At 40.4% G+C, this 17,754-nt stretch overlaps 1 protein-coding gene across 1 annotated transcript; it reads left to right on the plus strand.

Annotated features, from left to right (window-relative positions):
* Positions 1 to 11,943: 11,943 nt before the first annotated feature.
* Positions 11,944 to 17,309, plus strand: LOC140104194 (pancreatic alpha-amylase-like). Its single transcript, XM_072127603.1, has 10 exons — positions 11,944 to 12,135; positions 13,807 to 13,953; positions 14,464 to 14,661; positions 15,314 to 15,544; positions 15,644 to 15,777; positions 15,861 to 15,983; positions 16,069 to 16,168; positions 16,290 to 16,411; positions 16,497 to 16,622; positions 17,083 to 17,309. Exons 1-10 carry the CDS (start codon positions 11,968 to 11,970, stop codon positions 17,270 to 17,272), a joined length of 1,539 nt encoding a protein of 512 aa, XP_071983704.1. The 5' UTR covers positions 11,944 to 11,967; the 3' UTR covers positions 17,273 to 17,309.
* The last annotated feature ends 445 nt before the right edge of the window (positions 17,310 to 17,754 follow it).

A 17,754-nucleotide genomic window follows, 5' to 3' on the forward strand; every position in this document is an offset into this window, starting at 1 on the left:
CATTCCTCACAGTCCATCGGATGATATTTATATTGTCTGCAGATATCCCGTTCTCTATGGGCATCTTTCTGCTACAGCAGATTATTGCTGTTGCCAAAGAATTTCAATTTGGGATTGACTATAGGAAGGAAAGAAATTTTTACTTCTAACCTCTTATAATATGTTATTTGCCTTAAACCTTAAACTTGGTAACATTTTTTAATTCTTAATCCTCTAAGTTGTTAGTTGTTTCTCTAAAGCCACGTTCACACCTGTGTGCAGATTTCTGTTTAGCAGTTTACCTTTCTGTAAAGAGCAGATTATAATTGATTCGAATGTCTGTCTGGATGGATCTATCAGTAGCAAAATATAATATTTTTTCTTTATGGATTCTTTTAACAAGAACTTAAAAAAAAATAATACCTTGCTTTCCGTTTTTTTTTTTTTTTTTTTTTTGTAACCATCAATTTTGAAATTCCTCTGTTTTTGGCTACTATAAGTTGCAGTAATACTGCAACTGCAATGGAATTTGAAATCGGAGCATGCTCCATATACTAACTGATCCTTTTAACTGATGGTACAAATTGATACTAATCGAGATCATTTATCATCCAAAAAAATACAGTGTTAAAAATAGGACAGAAAGGTTTCTTCAGTTAGCCTTTAGTTACGTCAGATGGAGAATTAAATTCTGCTGTTACCCCAAAGTATCTGCTTCAATAACGGAAGGCTTAAAGGAGTATTCCAGGAATAAGCATAATTCATGCTCAAATGGGTCATTAGAATATAAGTATATATGTAATTAGTTGTTTTTTAAAATTCTGCTTCCCTTAGCATAAAAATGTTGTAGACATTAATAATGGAGAATTAAAATACCACTGGCCCTCTAATCTGTCCATTGGTTTAGTCACTGGAGAAGAAATGAGAAAGAAGATGGCCACTGGTCATATGTCCTGCACCTGGCTGGACAGGTCATGTGATCATCACTATGTTTGGTGTAGTCGGTTGGTTGCAGTGCATCCAGTATGGCCAGTGTTGTGGTGAGACATCATCTCAGTGAGGTGATGGCATTTACACATCATTACTATGGTAATAGAGCAGGACCTGCTGTTACATCAACACTGGGGGCAGAGCATAACAGGGAGGAGGAGTTGCTGAGAACCGAAGGATCATGTGAGTTTAACTCTGCATACTTTAGAAAGCCCATACAATTTTGTGAATCAAAATAGTAAACTATTTATACTCCATTTTGTGATGAATGGCATTGAGTTTTGTTGTATTCATTTATTTATAGCATGATGGGTTTTTGTATCATAGGTTCATGTTACTAATGGACACCATTACAAATCCATTGCAATCAATGGGCAATTTAACAAATCTGACAGGACGTCTCACTGTTCTACACTCATTTTTACATTCAACATCTTTATAGTGGGGTTTCAATAGAATTCATACCACTTTTCTATTTTTTTATTTTTTTTTTAAACTACTGTTATTTTGCATTTTATGTGACTAAATCAACACAAAGGTTCATGTATGACATGCAGCGACAACCCTGGCTCTGGGCAGAATTTCCCATAAAATCAAATGGAAAATTGCATTCTTGCCATCTTTTCCTCATTAATGAATGTCTAGCAGCAAACTCTTAATAATAACTATCTAGTAGCAACCGCCCCCTATCGTCACATTGAAAAATATAAGCTCTCTACTCTTCTCCTGCTCTCCAGCTCTGTCTTCTCCCCATGGCTTCCAATGCAGCAGGGCAGACGTCGGCGAGTCTATGTGCTCTGTCCGCGCACACTGTATATGGTGGCACCGCCTACTGACATCATACGGTATACGCAGTGCACAGATCTGTCTTTGCCTGCAATGCTTTGGGAATTGTATGTTTATCTTACATGCATACAATTGATCATCTTCTCATGTCAAGGACTGCAGGCCCCCTCCAGCCCCAGGCCCTGCTCATCATTGTAGGCTGTATTTTAGCATGGTGGTGGAAGCTGCTTTAGGGAGACTTCACTTTAGCAGAGAAGAGGAAGATGTTTTGAGCTTAGGGTATTACTGGCCGAAAACCCATTAGAGGCTACAAGACTTGAGACTGAGGTCCGTCCCTGTGCCCCCCCCTCCCCCCACCTTGCAGGGTGACGTCATACAGCCAAACCATATCCATGTGTTAAAATGTCTCAGACTTAGTCCAGAGCTAAATCCCAATGAGAATCTGAGACTTTACTGAAAATTGCTTTTCACAAATATTCTCTAACAAATCTGACTTTCAGCTTTCATTACAGCCAAAGGTGGTCCTGCAAAGTACTGACCAAAGCAGGCTGAATACAGATTGACCCTACACCTGTCATAATGAAGAATAAACTCACGACAAATAGTTATATTGTATAGAGTTTATAACTAGACACCAGAAATACTTAATAGCTGCTTCATGCTCTTATTATAATAATAACTTATAATAACCCGAGAGGTTTCCACACATTCCCCAAATTGGTATAAATAAAAAACTGCAAAGTAAACAATTGCATATTAGACATTTCCATAACGTGAAATCTAAAGACATTACTGGTGTCAAAATACCATTCACAGTAAGGCCACATTCACACAACCGTAGGGGGGGGCAAGTTTGGCCATACATACGACCCCCGTAGACCGGCAATGGCCGCATGGAGCGATACTTACCGCTCATTGCACAGGGAAAAGATAAGACATGTCCTATCTTTCTCTGTGGACAGAGGAGGGGTCACCCCTCCTCTTCATCACGATTGACCTATGCCCGGCTGAAGCTGTGCAGGCATATGTCAGTGTGCATGTGGCCTTAAGGAAGCGCTTCAAAGAACAGCTTTTTAAAATGAAATATTGGAAATGTTTTTACACACTAAACTCTAATATATAAAGTTGTGTGTGTGTGTCCACTAAAGGAATCTGCACCGTCACGTTTACAATCACCTAATTTTGCACAGATGCTCTCTGTCACTCATAACATCATAGACTGCATTTTGATACAGAGATAGGGGGAGATTTATCAGAAATGTGAGGTAAATCTGTCCAGTTGTTCGTGGAAACCAATCAGGGATAAGCTGTAATTTTATAAACATCTGTTGGAAAAATAAACTTGAGATCTGATTAGTTGCCATCGGCAACTAGAACAGTTCTGCTCTCAGACACTGCTGATAAATCTCCACATAGACAAAGTGACACAAAGACAGTCACAGTCGGAGACAGACAGAGATGGTTGGAAACAGGGATAGAGACACAGACAAAGATGGTCAGTTACAGAGACAGTCAACCCATTCTATTTTGTTACAGCTAAGAGGAGTTAAAAACTATCCTGAGCAATGCCAGGATCTACAGCTAGTTCATTGTAATATTCAGGCAATTCCTTTGTTAACCCCTTATGGCTATGAAGGGTGTATGAAGAGGGCTGCATATTGCAGTAAAGACCCATCGCTATCACCCACAGTCGGTGCTTGCACCAATCGCGGGTGTTGACCTGTTGTTTGCCACCGGCAAAGTCGACGCCGCTATGTTACCTCCGATCGCCGCTCCCCCGAACATCATCAAGAGCGGTGATCGGTAGCCTTGGGTCTTCGTCAGACCCGAGGCTGAATGGCCTCTGAGGATTCGTTACTATGAGCCAGTGGATCATTGTAACGTATCATATGCAAAAATGAAATATATTGCATTACAGAAGTATTGCAGTATATGGTAGGAACAATCGGACCATCTAGGGTTAATGTACCCTAGATGGTCTAAGAAATAATGGAAAAAAAAAGTTTAAAAATGTAAAAAATGTTTAAAATATTAAAAGTTCAAATCACCCCCCTTTCCCTAGAACTGATATAAAATATAATAAACAGTAAAAATCACAGACACATTAGGTATCACCGCGTCCCAAAATAAAACCGGTTACAGCCAGTGGTGACCTCCGAGACAGGAAATGGCACCCAAATGTCCGAAACGCAACTTTTACACCTTTTTACATGACATAAAAAATTTTATAAAAATTTATCAAAATGTCACACAGTCCTGAAAATGGTAGCAATGAAAACGTCGGCTCATTTCGCAAGAAATGACATATCACACAGCTCCGTGCACCAAAGTATGAAAAAGTTATTAGCGTCAGAAGATGGCGAGAAACTTCGCACATTCGTTTAATTTTTGAAAATGTATGAAAACGCCATAAAACCTGTATAAATTTGGTATCAATGCGATCGTACCGAACCAAAGAATAAAGTAGAGGTGTTATTTTGAGCAAAGAGTGAAAGTTGAAAAAACTGAGCCCACAAGTACGTGACGCACATGCATTTATTTTCAATTTTTCCACATTTGGTATTTTTTTCTGGCTTCCCACTAGATGGTAGGGAATGATACATAACATCACAGGAAAGTAAACTGTGTTACGCACAAAATAAGCCCTCACACAGCTCTGTACATGGACAAATTAAAAAGTTGTGGATTTTTGAAGATGGAGAGCGAGAAATGAGCAAAAATACCCTGCGTCCTTAAAGGGCACCTACCACCACGAATCTACCTATAAAGGTAGATCGGGTGGTAGGTGGATGTATGGGACGTGAGGATAGCCCTTTTTAGAGCTAATCCTCACGTCCCCGCTAGCCTAGCATAAACTTTATTGGCCTAATATGTTAATTTAATTAAGCGGCTACCGGGGCGTGGAGTAGCCGGACACGAGGCTACACGGCGCGGCTACTCCACGCCCCAGTAGCTGCTTTCCCCCGCCTACCCTGTGATCTTCGGCGCGCAGCTCCTGGCAGCTGCGCGCCCTCGTCCGAGAAGCCGGAGTTCTGCGCATGCGCAGTAACTCCGGCCTCGTTCCCGAGATCGCGCATCTTGGCCGGAGTTACTGCGCATGCGCAGAACTCCGGCTTCTCGGACGAGGGCGCGCAGCTGCCAGGAGCTGCGCGCCGAAGATCACAGGGTAGGCGGGGGAAAGCAGCTACTGGGGCGTGGAGTAGCCGCGCCGTGTAGCCTCGTGTCCGGCTACTCCACGCCCCGGTAGCCGCTTAATTAAATTAACATATTAGGCCAATAAAGTTTATGCTAGGCTAGCGGGGACGTGAGGATTAGCTCTAAAAAGGGCTATCCTCACGTCCCATACATCCACCTACCACCCGATCTACCTTTATAGGTAGATTCGTGGTGGTAGGTTCCCTTTAAGAGGTTAAAGGGACACTGTCACCAGCATTTACCCCACTTAACTATCAGCACCCTCACCTTTGAGATATGAAATATTTTTTCTTTTAGAATTCATTAATTCACCTGTTTACCTGTCTGTTACACTCCCTCTATGTCTTTTAAGTTATTCACTCCCCTATTGCAAAAAAAGTCCCACCCATCCACAGTGCTTAAAGCAAGTGACCTGTGGAACCAGACAAGACTTGTATTGTATGTGGGATGGAATACATTAAAAGACTAGATGTTTTGGTGATGTCCAGGGGTGTAACTCGGAGAGCCAGGCCCGCATTGTAGACTTCTGAATGGGGCCCCACATACACCCTCAGAACATATACATATTTGTATACTCACACATTTCTACAGTCACATTTATGCACTGATAAATATGATGTACAAAGTGCAGTATAATATGTATATAATAATGCACATCCTCCATTCTTTGGTGTGTCACTTTGAATGCTAGGGGCCCCGTGACACTGGCCCCTGGTATAGCGGCTGCTACTATGATATTGTTGCAATCATGGCATATAGAGTTATAGAGTAGCCTTGAGGAACATAGTAGTGCTATGATTAAAATTGATTGTAGATGCCCATTAATATGATACCATTACAATGTTTCAATGTACTATAGAACCCAAGATAGGAGCATCTGAAATAACGACCCCACTCCAGCATCTCACCATGACTCTTCAGCTCTTCTCTGCCCATTTGCATATGATTTGGAGGGGATTTTTTAAGTAAGTAGGCAAGTTGTTCTAGAATTTTAGGATTACCCCTGGAAATGCTGGTTCTTTAGTGGTGTAAAACCAGTGATGTGATACAAATGTGTCTCATGCAGCAAATGAAACTTCTGTAAAGAAATCTTCTCAAGGTGTGGCAGGAACCAAACGTTTTCCCATGCACATAGTATAACACAAGGTTGTGCTTTTACTGGCATACTTAGCCAAGAACTGTGATTTTTTTCCCTCTCTTTACTCCTCCTCCATGCCAAGTGGGCAGGTGGGTGTTTGTAACGGCAGTACCTGGCCTAAAGGCAAAACCTGGCATAGAATTGCCTAGTCACACAGCTGTGCACAGGATATACCAAAACCTTTTGATATATCTGAAGGGACAGAAAAAGTGGAGGAACAAAAGCTCACAAGGCCTATCATTTATTTATTCACCTGGAAAGTGAAACACCGAGTCACTGCGAGCCCTGCTGTGCTTAATTTTTTTTTTAAGCATTGGAATTTTGTAAAAAATATAAAAAATGTACATGCCTAGGAAGAAGGCATCTGATAGGATAACCCAAGGGCTTTAAACATGGTGGTGGCAGCATCATGGTTTGGGTCTGCTTTTCTTCAACCAGGAGAGAGAAGTTGGTTAAAATTGATGGGAAGATGGATGTAGCCACTAGAGTCTAGAGTCTGCAAAAGACCTCAGACGGAGGGACGGAGATTAATCTTCCAACAAGATAATGATCCTAAACATAAAGCAAAATCTACAATGGAATGTTCACAAATAAACATATCCAGGTGTTATAATGGCCAAGTCAAAGTCCAGACCTGAATCCAATCGAGAATTAGTATAAAGAGCTGAAAACTTCTTGCAAAACGCTCTCCATCCAACCTTACTGAGCTCCAGCTGTTTGCCAAGGAAGAATGGAAAAGAATTTCTCTCTACATGTGCAAGACTGAGAGAGACATATCCCAAGCAACTTGAAGCTGCAAAATATTAACTCTTCTCGGACCGCCCGTTAACATTACACGTCAGTGGGCACAAGTCCGGAGTCTGAAGCCACATTGGTTTTCTACTGCACCTGCACCAGCCGCGGGAGCAGGACCCGGTCTCTGGGTGTCTGGGAGACACTAGGGAGATGTGGTTCATTACCCTTTCTCCGATCTTATAGAAGCCTCAGTTACAGGGGAAAACTTGTGACGCAGCCTCAAAAGGCTCTAGTGACCGGGCATTGTTAGGGAATTTCCATACGCGCTGGTTTAGAGGGCTATTCCCATCTGGGCATTCACATTTAATTTAATTCATTTGCCATATGTAAACATTTCTTCAATTGGATGTTATTTAAAAAAAATGTTCCTGTGTGAAGATAATTTCTCATAAATGTAGCCATGTTGTCCCTTTGAAACGAGATAGCTTCCTCGGATACGACCTCCTCTGCTGGAGGGATTGCACAAAAAAACAAAAGGTTTTTGTATATGAAATGTTCGGGAGTTACTACAGCCGTCCTGTGGTAATGATCGCTGAATCCAGGTGGTCAGGCAGGACTCAATACAGCATCCCTGGCCACCGCTGCCAGAGTGCGGGGGGGTCGTATCCGAGGAAGCCATCTCATTTCTAAGGGACCATATGAGAAATTATCTTCACACAGGAACATTATTTTTCAGGGTAAGCTGGTGTCGGCGCTTATTTTAGTTATGTTAGTAAACCGATGTAAAGCATTTAAAAACTTTATTAATCTTTATATACCAAGTAGCTGCACCGCACCATGGTACGCGCTCAGCACATTATGAGCATGACCGTGCGTGGTCCTGAATGGGAAGTGGTCGCGCGCACGGTGCGCCGAGTGTGGACCACGGTGTGGTTCAGCTACTTGTATATTAAGATTAATAAAGCATTTAAACGCTTTACATCGGTTTAATAACGAAAATAAGCGCCGGCTTATAAGCACCATCGGAAGTGGTAGGTTTCCTTTAATAACATCCGATTGAAGAAATGTTTACACATGGTAAATGAATTAAATTAAATGTAAATGCCCAGATGGGAATACCCCTTTAAGGGCCATAACTTTTTTTTTCCAGTACACATAGAGCTTGTTAAAATGTAATAAAAGTGTCAGGAATTGAGGTAGTGGAACCTCTGGACCACCGCGAGCGATGGTGTAAGCCGACTTTGCCCACGGTGGTGGCCATGGCATGGTACAAAGTCGTCAGGCAGAATCGTGGTCGGGGACAGGAATGAGTTTAAGACAGGCAGTACGGGATCAACGTAAGGAACAAAGCAGTAGGTCACGTCAGGCAGCACGGAGTAAAAGTCGGTAACGGAACCGGGGTCACAACGGGAAATCAGCAGACAGGCACAAGGCAACCAAACAAGCTTTCTCAGAGGCATGAAGCACAAAGATCCGGCAGGGGAGGCAGGAAGTGGCTGGCTTTTATAAAATTCCTGGAAACTGCCTGCACCAATTAGTGGTGTGCTGGCCCATTAAATACCTTAATATTATTTTGTGTGTATGTGTGTTTTTACTTAATATGTCCCCCATGAGGTTGTAGAAGACCCCTGGGGGACATTTTCACTTTATTTTTTTTTAATTTTACTTTATTATTTTAGTCTTACAAGTTTTCTCCTGTAATTGAGGCATCTATAAGAGCCTCATTTACAGAGGAAAACTACCACCTGTAACTGGTGGTGCTAATCAGAGCTGGACTGGGTCTTATTAGAACCAGCAGCTGAGCTCAGAGCTGCATCTGCCATGAGGCGAGATGAAAATTTGCATCTCTAATGTGGCCGATTCGGGAGCGCCCGTTGACACCCGTATCGCCCACCAGGTAAATAAATAGCGCCTGTCTCTTTAAGACACAAGCGCGATTTATATGTGGAGCAGTATAACACCTATCTGGCTGCTGATGTCGCTCCGTTCTATGCAGCGGCACAGGCAGCGGATGGGAAGGTTTCTCTATATATTTATATTATTTATATGTGTCCAGAATCGTTTTATACTGGGGGGATGCTGTATATATTATATGGGGCCATAATCATTTATACTGGGGGGTGTTGTATATATTATATGGGACCAGAATCGTTTCGTTTTATACTGTGGGGGGGGGGGGGGAGGGCTGTAAATATTATATGTGACCAGAATAGTTTTATTCTGGGGGGGGGGGGGAGTGCTGTATATATTATATAGGGCCAGAATCATTTTAAACTGGGGTGGTGTTGTATATATTATATGGGGCCAGAATCATTTCGTTTTATACTGTGTGTGTGGGGGGGGGGTGCTGTATATATTATATGGGGCCATAATTGTTTTATACGGGGGAGGGGGGTACTGTATATATTATATGGGGGCATAATCGTTTTATACTGGGGTGGGTGCTGTATATATTATATGGTGCCAGAATTGTTTTATACTGGGGGGGGGGGGCTGTAAATATTATGTGTGACCAGAATAGTTTTATACTGGGGGGGGGTGCTGTATATATTATATAGGGCCAGAATAATTTTAAACTAGGGTGGTGTTGTATATATTATATGGGGCCAGAATTGTTTCATTTTATACTGTGTGTGTGTGTGTGTGTGTGTGGGGGGGTGCTGTATATATTATATGGGGCCAGAATGGTTTAATACTGGGGGGGAAGGGTGCTGTATATATTATATGGGGCCAGAATAGTTTTATACTGGGGGGGGAGTGCTGTATATATTATATAGGGCCAGAATAATTTTAAACTGGGGTGGTGTTGTATATATTATATGGGTCCAGAATCGTTTTGTTTTATACTGTGTGTGTGTGGGGGGGGGGGGGGTTGCTGTATTTATTATATGGGGCCAGAATGGTTTTATACTGGGGGGGGGGTGCTGTATATATTTTATGGGGCCAGAATGGTTTTATATTGGTGGGGGTGCTGTATATATTATATGGGGCCAGAATAGTTTTATACTAAGGGGGATGGGGCTGTATATATCATTTGGGGCCAGAATAATTTTATACTGGGGGGGGGGGGCTGTATATATTATATGGGGCCAGATTCTTTTTTTCCCGGGGGGCGGGTGTTTTTATTTATATGGGACCAGATTTCAGCTGGCGGGTATAAAGTATATTACTAAGCTGGGGGGCTGTATATAGGATACAGTACATCACTAAGCTGGGGGGCTGTATATAGGATATGGTATATTATTAAGTTGTGAGGCTGTATATTGGATATAGTATATTACTAAGCTGGGGGGCTTTAAGACACAGGTGTGATTTATATATGGAGCAACACAGCGCCTATCTGGCTGCTGACGTCGTTCCGTTCTATGCAGCGGCACAGGCGGCAGATGGGAAGGTTTCTGTATATATTTATATTATGTGTCCAGAATCATTTTATATTGGCGGAAAGGGGTGGTGCTGTATATATTATATGGGGCCATAATTGTTTTATACTGGGGAGGGGGGTTGCTGTATATATTATATGGGGCCAGAATGGTTTTATACTGGGTGGGGGTCGCTGCATATATTATATGGGGCCAGAATGGTTTTATACTGGGGGGTCGCTGTATATATTATATGGGGCCAGAATGGTTTTATACTGGGGGGAGGGGCACTGTATATATTATATGGGACCATAATGGTTTTATACTGGGGGGGGGTGCTGTATATATTATATGGGGCCAGAATCGTTTTATTCTTAGAGCCGGCAGTCATGTGACTGCGCAATGCTGTGAGGAGCAGAGGCTGGAGAAGCGGTAATAAGCAGCATCTCCCTAGGGTTTCCGGGTGTGTCTCTCCTTGCCTAGCATGGGAGCAGTAAAAAAGTGTAGAAGACTCTTGACCTGGTCCGAGACAGGTTAAAATATCCAATATATTTCTTTCTACTTCACAATTGTGTCCCACTTGTTGTATGTATTTATAAGTATGGATATAGGTGTGTTTGTTGCTGTTTTGCAACATTATTAACAGATTAGTTTGTTTTAAATGCTATACATGTAATGTGCAATCCACTCCAAGCTTTGATCACAGGTGCCCAAATTAGGGCAGTGGCTTGCAACCTTTATTAGTGTATGTGTTTTTTTTTTTACCATTTGTTAATAGCCATGAGGAAGAATGCATTGTGCGTTTGAAACGCGTTGGAAAGCTGTCCAGTCTTGAACATTGCTGTATGATCATGGTCTATAATAAAGCATGAAGTACTGCCTTTGAAGGAATAGGTGTGATTGTCTTGTCACTGGTTAAATTTCTTTACTTTGGAGTGCTCTTATCTCAAATCCAGGAGGGATCCATAGCGCACACTACATCTTCATGCAATGTGCCGGGGAGCTAAACTCTATATTGTGATTAGATGATGAAGGCCCTTCCATTCTTCTACATGTTGGGTCCGTTGGACGCATTTCCATCAGGTTCCGCTAATTTTTCCGTTTTGCGCTGAATTGCCCAGATTTTTGGCGCACGCAATCAGATTGTGGCGCTTCGGCGCCGGTTTGCATGCAACACAAATCGGGGGGCGTGGACGTCAGACAACCCGACTGCTTCAGACAAACCGCGGAAATGTAACTTTCAAAATGGTGTTGAAAGATCACCACTTACATGCATCGGGAAGAAGAAGGTGAACTCCGGAAACACATGCAGGAAATTGGACGCACGATGCTCGCGGGAACTCCGAATCCTCGGCGGACATTCCGGATTGGCGGCATCAACGGGACGGGGAAGTAAATGTGCCCCATTATGTAAATTCAAAGGGGATGTCAAAGTTCAAAGAAAGACTTCTGTAAGTAACATGTATTATATATGATATTTTGCATTGAGTAGAATACAGAAGTATAATCTGACATTTACATAACACTTAGAGATGAAGCCTTTAAAGATGTACAAATTATATAACTGAACCCTAGAACCTTACCCATGATAAGCTCCCCCCAAGGTGACTTGATTGAGATGTTACATGCAGTACACTTATGTAACAGTGGGAATATTTTTTGTATAACCACCTGTAATCTTGAGTGTTCATTAACAGGTGGTCAAATTGTGTGGCTACCCATAGGTGACTCTGTAGTATAAATAGAGTACATTGCAGCTTGCAAGTTACAACAGAACTTAAGATGAAGTTCCTTCTTCTTCTTCTGGTGTCCGGGCTTTGCTATGCCCAGTACAACCCAAACTTCAGGTCTGGCAGGACCACTATGGTCCACCTGTTTGAGTGGCGCTGGGCTGATATTGCTGCAGAATGTGAGAGATACCTAGGACCTAATGGATTTGCTGGAGTACAGGTATGTGTACTTAAAAATTCTCAGACTTTTCAAGACCAGTAATACAGAGTAACTGTAGTTATAGTAGGAATGCCTTCCTTTAAGCATTTTATAATGCTGAAAAGCTATTTTTTTATCATTGCCAGATATTTTCATTTAGTACCCAGAAAGTGCTCCCAAAACCAGCCATATGGTGACCAAACATTCTAATAGTGTCCCTTTGAATAACTAATACAATACTGTAATTCAATGCTCATGTAGTGCCAAAATATACAGTCAGTGAAGGGATCAATTACAACTTGTTTAATGGATACATCCCTTGCAAATACAAACAGTGCTTTATGCTTACAGAGTGTTCCGAGTATTTGATTGTTATTGTTTTAATAATGAAAAGGTGCGTGGCTTGTTAGTATCACAGAGAGTAATCAGAGCTGTGTGTTATAACGAGCCGTGCACCAGCGTGACCATGGTCAAATTTCTGTCCACTGGAAATAAACAATGAAGCTTTCTATAGAATGACAGCAAGCAGAGATCTAGAAAACTGTGAGGAATTGATACAGAAAGTATATTGGAAAATTGCATAATAACAATAACATCAATTTGCCGAGATGGCAATACCCCTTTAAAGGGATCTCAATTTTGTCCATATTGTCCACAAGTCCATGTTGTGAATATGAGCTGATTAGTTTCCCATACTGTTGATGTAAACCATATAAATAACGAATTTCGGAAGCCTCCTCAGGGGGCCTATAGTACTGAAAAGAGAAGAGAAAAAGGGCTCCTTGGTGCAGTATCTTCTATTGTTCAATGCTAGATCTTAGAAATGTACTCCCTCACTTTATTTGGTTGTGCAATGAAGACACCCTTGTATATTAATGGTTGGTTCTCTCATCTGGACCTAACTTGCAATGGTGGATCCCTGGAAATGACAGTGAGTTTACCCAATCAGGAAGAAGGTAGTGTTGATGATATTCCTGCACCTCCAGACCTCGAGGACAGATTGCTTCTACTCTGAAAATTATTTCATCCATGTTTATTTAATATATTAAAACATTTTAAGACATAAAGACTGTGTTTTAAAAAACAACGTGTTTCATGTACAGTCTGGACACTTTGGCAGTCTATAATGGTTACAGTGTCAGTGTTTGCTTTTTCCTGTGGTTCCCAAAGTATTAATTAAACTTGTATGATTTTACAGCAAATAATTTATCTTAAGTGTAACAAACATTCATTTAAACAAAATCCATTTAATAACTATGCTATGTGGTTTAAATGTATCTTTGTTACACATAATATAAATTATATGCTGTAAAACCTTCCAACTTTTTATGATACTTTTGGAACCAGTGACGTCAGACCGGAAATGTCCACTAGCATCAGACAGGACCTGTAACCATTACCATTGCCTTTAAAAACACAGTTTTTACATCTTAAAATGTTTAATATAATAAATAAATGTGGATGAACTAATCAACACCTGGATTCTTTCTGGATTGGGTAACTTCACTGTCAGTAGGCCAATAGTAGAGGACAATTACCACTGTTCACTCCTGTTTAGGACTCTCATCTTCTTTGATTATTCACAAATACTAGAAGACATATTAATACTTCCTTCTGTTTAGTTTTTGTGTGATTCAAATATTGTAACTATATGGTATTGACTACATTTCTTTGTTTTTTCTTTTATTACAGATCTCCCCTCCCAATGAGAACCTGATTATTACCAGCCCCAATCGACCATGGTGGGAAAGATACCAACCCATCAGCTACAAGCTCTGCACCCGTTCTGGAAATGAGCAACAGTTCAGGGACATGGTGACCAGATGTAACAACCAAGGGGTGTGTGAATTTCAATATTATTTTATCATTAGGTTAATATTTTGGTACTAAACAGTTGGTAAAGTATTTTTTATCTTTTAAAAGCCAGGTTTGAAAAAGTTGGGAAAGATTTGCTAACTCTAGAATCACTGAGCTGAATTTAGCAAGTCCGTTCTGTTCAGCCGTTCTAAATTCGGTCTGGTAAAGTTTTTAGCTTATTAGATAGTATTTCCTAAAATGTTAACAGATTTTTGGCCCATGGTGTTGGATCTCAATTCAAGTCTCATCCCATGAGGTCCCACCTTTTTCACATGAATGTGTACAGGTAAGATTTTCGGCAGACAGCTATTGCAGATTATAGCCAGCTTAAGAATGTCACAGACTATTAAGAGTGGTGGCGCTTTTTCCAGTCATAAAACAGATAATGTTTTCCTATCTTATGTAACCTAATTTTTCTATGAAAAAAAATTGATATAAATATATTACATATCAGAAAATGTTTGATCTTTGACCTGATGTGAAATTTTATAGGTCTACATTTATGTGGATGCCATCATCAACCATATGTGTGGAGCTGGTGGAGGCTCTGGCACACGTTCTACTTGTGGAAGCTCCTACAATACTGGAAACAGAGATTTTCCTGCTGTGCCTTATTCTCGGCTGGATTTTAATGATGGAAAATGCAAATCTGGAAGTGGTGACATTGAGAACTATAATGATGCTTATCAGGTAATATACGGACATATACCTTTCCTTTTGCATACTACAGATATAGTTTTATCAATGTTGATAAATACTGTACTATCGGCATCATCCTTGTGAGGTTTTTTTTTTTGCATTACTCTGGATCAGCACCATAGGATTTATGGGATGAACCAAACTCTTTTTTTCACCTTACATAGTATGATATTATAACTATGATTTGAGGAAATTTTATATTTTTACATTTTTTATTGTAGCAGTTACTGTGTCAAGCACTTTCATTGTTTAATAGTTTGGATGTTTTAAGATGAAGATAGTCCAGTTATGTTTCCATTTTCTTGTTCTGTTTTATATATACATATATGAAAAATACATTCAATTTTGAATTGTTTATTTCTAAAAATATTTGTAAAACCATTATTTGTCTATTTTTAGTCCCTGTGAGTAACCATTCAGATGAGGTCACTTGTGATTATAGTCATCTTTTAGCATGGGCACTGTTAGCAGGTGTGCCATGTATGCTGTGTATGATTTCTAATGTAGGCCTATGATATATTTCTCTGAGCATTTACACCAAAATAGGTCAAAATTTCTATTACTAAAGAATAGACATTCATAGATATCAATGAAATTGATCTTTTAGCCTAATGAAAATGATTTTTTATGAATTCTTCTGCAGGTAAGAGATTGCCGTCTTGTGAGTCTCCTGGACTTGGCACTAGAGAAGGACTATGTGCGTGGAAAGATTGCTGCCTATATGAACAATCTCATCAGTATTGGTGTGGCTGGCTTCAGGCTCGACGCTTCTAAACATATGTGGCCCGGTGACATCAATGCCATTACCAGCAGACTCAACAACTTAAATACTCAGTGGTTCCCCAGTGGAAGTCGTCCCTTCATCTACCAAGAGGTAAGATGTTTAATCTGTCTTGGAGATATGTTGACCATTTTTATGGCACAAGCAAATTGAACTTGTAGTGGAAAAGCCAAAACTTGCATCTTTTGACAGGTCATTGATCTGGGTGGAGAAGCTATTAAAGCAAGTGAGTACTATGGAAATGGACGTGTGACAGAATTCAAGTATGGAGCCAAACTGGGAAATGTAATTCGTAAGTGGAATGGAGAAAGGATGTCCTATCTGAGGTGACTCTAGAACAATTTTTTTAAAACCTTGTACACTAAACTGTATAGAATGAGGTCTTACCTCTAACCTATCTATTTTCCAGGAACTGGGGAGAAGGATGGGGTTTTATGCCCAATGATAGAGCCCTGGTATTTGTAGACAACCACGATAACCAGAGAGGACATGGAGCAGGAGGAGCCTCCATCCTCACCTTCTTTGACGCTCGGTAAGAATATATTGTAGATACACTAACAGCACTCCGCATTGTATCAATGCAATTGTAACATTATCCCTATTTTCTATGTATTTAGCCTTTACAAGATGGGTGTTGGCTTCATGTTGGCTCATCCCTATGGAGTTGCTCGTGTGATGTCTAGTTATCGCTGGACAAGAAACTTTGTTAATGGACAGGTAAGCAGAATATTAAGGCAAAAACTTTTGTTCCCAGCAGGAAAGGTTTTTATTTAAAGAAAAATATTTAAAACAATTACTCTCTAATCTATTGATGACTGTTCCAAAAATCTCCTCATAGGATGTCAACGATTGGATTGGACCACCAATGAACTCTGATGGATCAACCAAGGCAGTCACCATTAATGCTGACTCCACCTGTGGAAATGACTGGGTCTGTGAGCACAGATGGCGCCAGATTAAGTAAGTCCTAAAATTCTTCTGCTAGTAGTGTGAAAAAAGACTAAAAAGACTACTAGTACTACTCCACATGTGTTTTTCTATACAGGAACATGGTTATTTTCCGTAATACAGTTAATGGCCAAGGTTTGACTAACTGGTGGGAAAATGGAGGAAATCAAATTGCTTTTGGACGTGGAAATAGAGGATTCATTGTCTTCAATAATGAGAGCTTGTAAGTTATTGTTTATTTGATAAAAAGGGAAAGCTTAACAAGTCAAAATTTTACTCACATATAGAACTAATTTTTTAAATTTTTAGTTGTATAACTTAATAATAGAATTAAAGAAGATAAAAGGAAGATTTATAGAAATGCTGAAAATTCTAGATACATGAAGCTTTCAAATTAAAAGGGCTTCTCCAGTTTAGACATTCATTATTTCTCTTAAGAGCCCCTTGAAAATTTTATTACACCATCAAACTGAAGGAATATAGCGATGTGTTCATGACCGACCTGCACTGCATTTATTTCTATGAGCCTGTAAGAGATAGCTCTCTTCAAAGTACAATTCACATGGGGCACTTTAAAGGACCAGTGGGGTCGGATCTTGTGATCACTGGGATTCTGGCAAATTTTGATGGGCCTAACCCACACATAACAGACAAGAAAATGTAATGTTTTACTTTCCTTTCAGTAATATGGATGTCACCTTGAATACTGGACTGCCTGCTGGCACTTACTGTGATGTCATCTCTGGACAGAAGGAAGGAACCCGTTGTACTGGCACCCAGATCACAGTAAGCAGCACTGGCTCGGCTCGTTTTACTATCGCCAGTTCTGCTGCAGACCCCTTCATTGCCATTCATGTCAATGCCAAATTGTAATCATGAGAAATCCAAATATATCAATGTGAAGCCTGAATCTGACTCATGTGGTTCATTTGCCTCTATTTGATTATCATAGGATTGTAGACTAGTTCCTGCTTAAGCATTTCCATGGACAGAAATCACACTCACAGCTATCTTCAATTCATCTTCATTTATATTGATTTCTTTCACATAAAGTGACATGAAATAATGAGGTTGGGGACACTGATGACAATTAAACCCCTTGGGTGATGAAAACCCATGTGACCATGCAGTTCCTATGTGGCTTGTGGTGTGACGACCTACGAAGACACAGAATACAAAGGATCGAGAGCTTTTCCCATCTCACAACTACATATACAATGTTCCATTTTATTATACTGGCATATTGTTATGTAGCAAAGTGGCATTTAATCATGTCAACCAGGGGTTTGGCTGAGAGAAAGTGTTCTTGGTTGCTGATACCTGTTATTGGCTAATTTAAAAGGTTGATAATTGCA

Source organism: Engystomops pustulosus, chromosome 10, assembly GCF_040894005.1.
Source record: "Engystomops pustulosus chromosome 10, aEngPut4.maternal, whole genome shotgun sequence".
In the NCBI taxonomy this organism is placed as follows: domain Eukaryota; kingdom Metazoa; phylum Chordata; class Amphibia; order Anura; family Leptodactylidae; genus Engystomops; species Engystomops pustulosus.